General features: G+C 34.7%; 1 protein-coding gene across 1 annotated transcript in view; it reads left to right on the top strand.

The window, feature by feature from the left end:
- Positions 1-1,705, top strand: part of LOC107668825 (low-density lipoprotein receptor-related protein 10-like) — a 7,853-nt gene that overhangs the window by 4,261 nt on the left and 1,887 nt on the right. The window contains exons 8-9 of the mRNA XM_016460831.1: positions 194-388; positions 559-688. Of these exons, the coding sequence (XP_016316317.1) occupies positions 194-388; positions 559-688 (325 nt within the window). The remainder of the gene's footprint in view (positions 1-193; positions 389-558; positions 689-1,705) is intronic.

The following is a 1,705-nucleotide window of genomic DNA, read 5'->3' as shown; positions in this document are numbered from 1 at the left end:
TATATATATATATATTTTGTGACAAATTAAATTTACTGTCTTTACTGTCAGTTTTGTCCTTGCTAAATAAAAGTATTATTTTCTTTAAAAAAATATTACTGACACAAAACTTTTTAATTAGTAGTTTATATTTTTTCCAATCATATGATGGCTTCTGTGTTTAAAATCTGCCAATGTTTAATAATTGAAACAGGTGTGTGTTTGAGAGCTGGCGCTGCGATGGACAGGTGGACTGTAAGGACGGCACAGATGAGCTTAACTGTACTGTGACGCTGCCCCGAAAAGTTATAACCGCAGCTACCGTTGGAAGCCTAGTTTGCGGACTTCTGCTAGTCATTGCAATGGGCTGCACCTGCAAGCTGTACTCCCTACGCACTCGAGAGTACAGGTAAGACAGTCTAAACTAGATAATAACTATTTTCCAAATATATTGATTCTACAACAATGTCAATGATTTTTTTTTTTGAGTAAGATAAGAATGTCATTATGTTGTGTATTATGTCATAATAGTAGCTTTTATTGACAGTATTTCTGTGTACTGTTCTCTTGTTTTCTCAGCATGTTTGCACCAATCACTCGGCAAGAGGCTGAACTGATCCAGCAGCAGGCCCCGCCCTCTTATGGTCAGCTGATTGCTCAGGGAATCATTCCACCAGTGGAAGACTTCCCTACTGAGAACCCCAATGAGGTGGGAGCTCTCCTAACTGATTTATTGCAGCAACATGCAGTTCATCACATTTTAATGCAATAATTTATTATAAATGATACATGATAATTAATAATAACATTTTAATACAATCCTTTAATGGTGTGTATGTTTTAAAGAATTTAACACTTTTAAGCAAGGTTGCATTAAATTGATCAAACGTGAGAGTAAATGCATTTATAATGTTACAAATTATATTTTATATTTCAATTAAATACTGTACTTTTGAACTTTCTTTTCATCAAAGAGTCCTGGAAAAAATGTATCATGGTTTCCACAAAAATATTAAGCAGCACGACTGTTTTCAACATTGATAACAATCAAAAAGTTACTTTAGCACCAAATCAGCTTGTTATAATGATTTCTTAAGGATCATGTTACACTGCAGACTGGAGTAATGGCTGCTGAAAATAAAGCTTTGCCATCACATTATTGTCACATTACAATTTAAATATATTAAAATAGCAAACAGTTATTTTAAATTGTAATAATATTTTACAATATTATTGTTTTTACTGTGTTTTTGATCAAATAAATGCAGCCTGAGCAAACAGTAGTGTTTATAGTCTAGGTTTTCTTATTTGTGGATATTTGTGTTTGATTTTTCACTTTTGCATGTTTTTTTTTTTTTTTAACAATTCTCTTTTTCTCTGTTTTCCAGACTGTCTCACTCTCCCTGAGAGGAATACTACAGCTCCTCAGGCAAGACAATGCTTCCTCTCTACGGCGAAGACGCAGGCCCCGGTTTGTCCGCAGAGCTATGCGGCGCCTACGAAGATGGGGCTTAATTCCACGACCTGCCCCTAGACCGACACAGACCACCACCTCTTCCTCCCAACCATTTCTAATATGCTGATTTGCTGCTCAAGAAACATTTCTTATTATCAATGTAGAAAACAGTTGTTCTGATTAATGTTTTTGTGGAAACCATGATTAATTTTTTACGATTCCTTGAGAAGTAGAAAGTGGAAAAAAAACAGCATTTACTTGAAATATATA

The sequence above is a fragment of the Sinocyclocheilus anshuiensis genome, unplaced genomic scaffold (genome assembly GCF_001515605.1).
Source record: "Sinocyclocheilus anshuiensis isolate Anshui unplaced genomic scaffold, SAMN03320099.WGS_v1.1 scaffold337, whole genome shotgun sequence".
In the NCBI taxonomy this organism is placed as follows: Eukaryota; Metazoa; Chordata; class Actinopteri; order Cypriniformes; family Cyprinidae; genus Sinocyclocheilus; species Sinocyclocheilus anshuiensis.
Note: the sequence above shows the minus strand (reverse complement) of the source record. Positions and strands in the feature narration are given on the sequence as shown.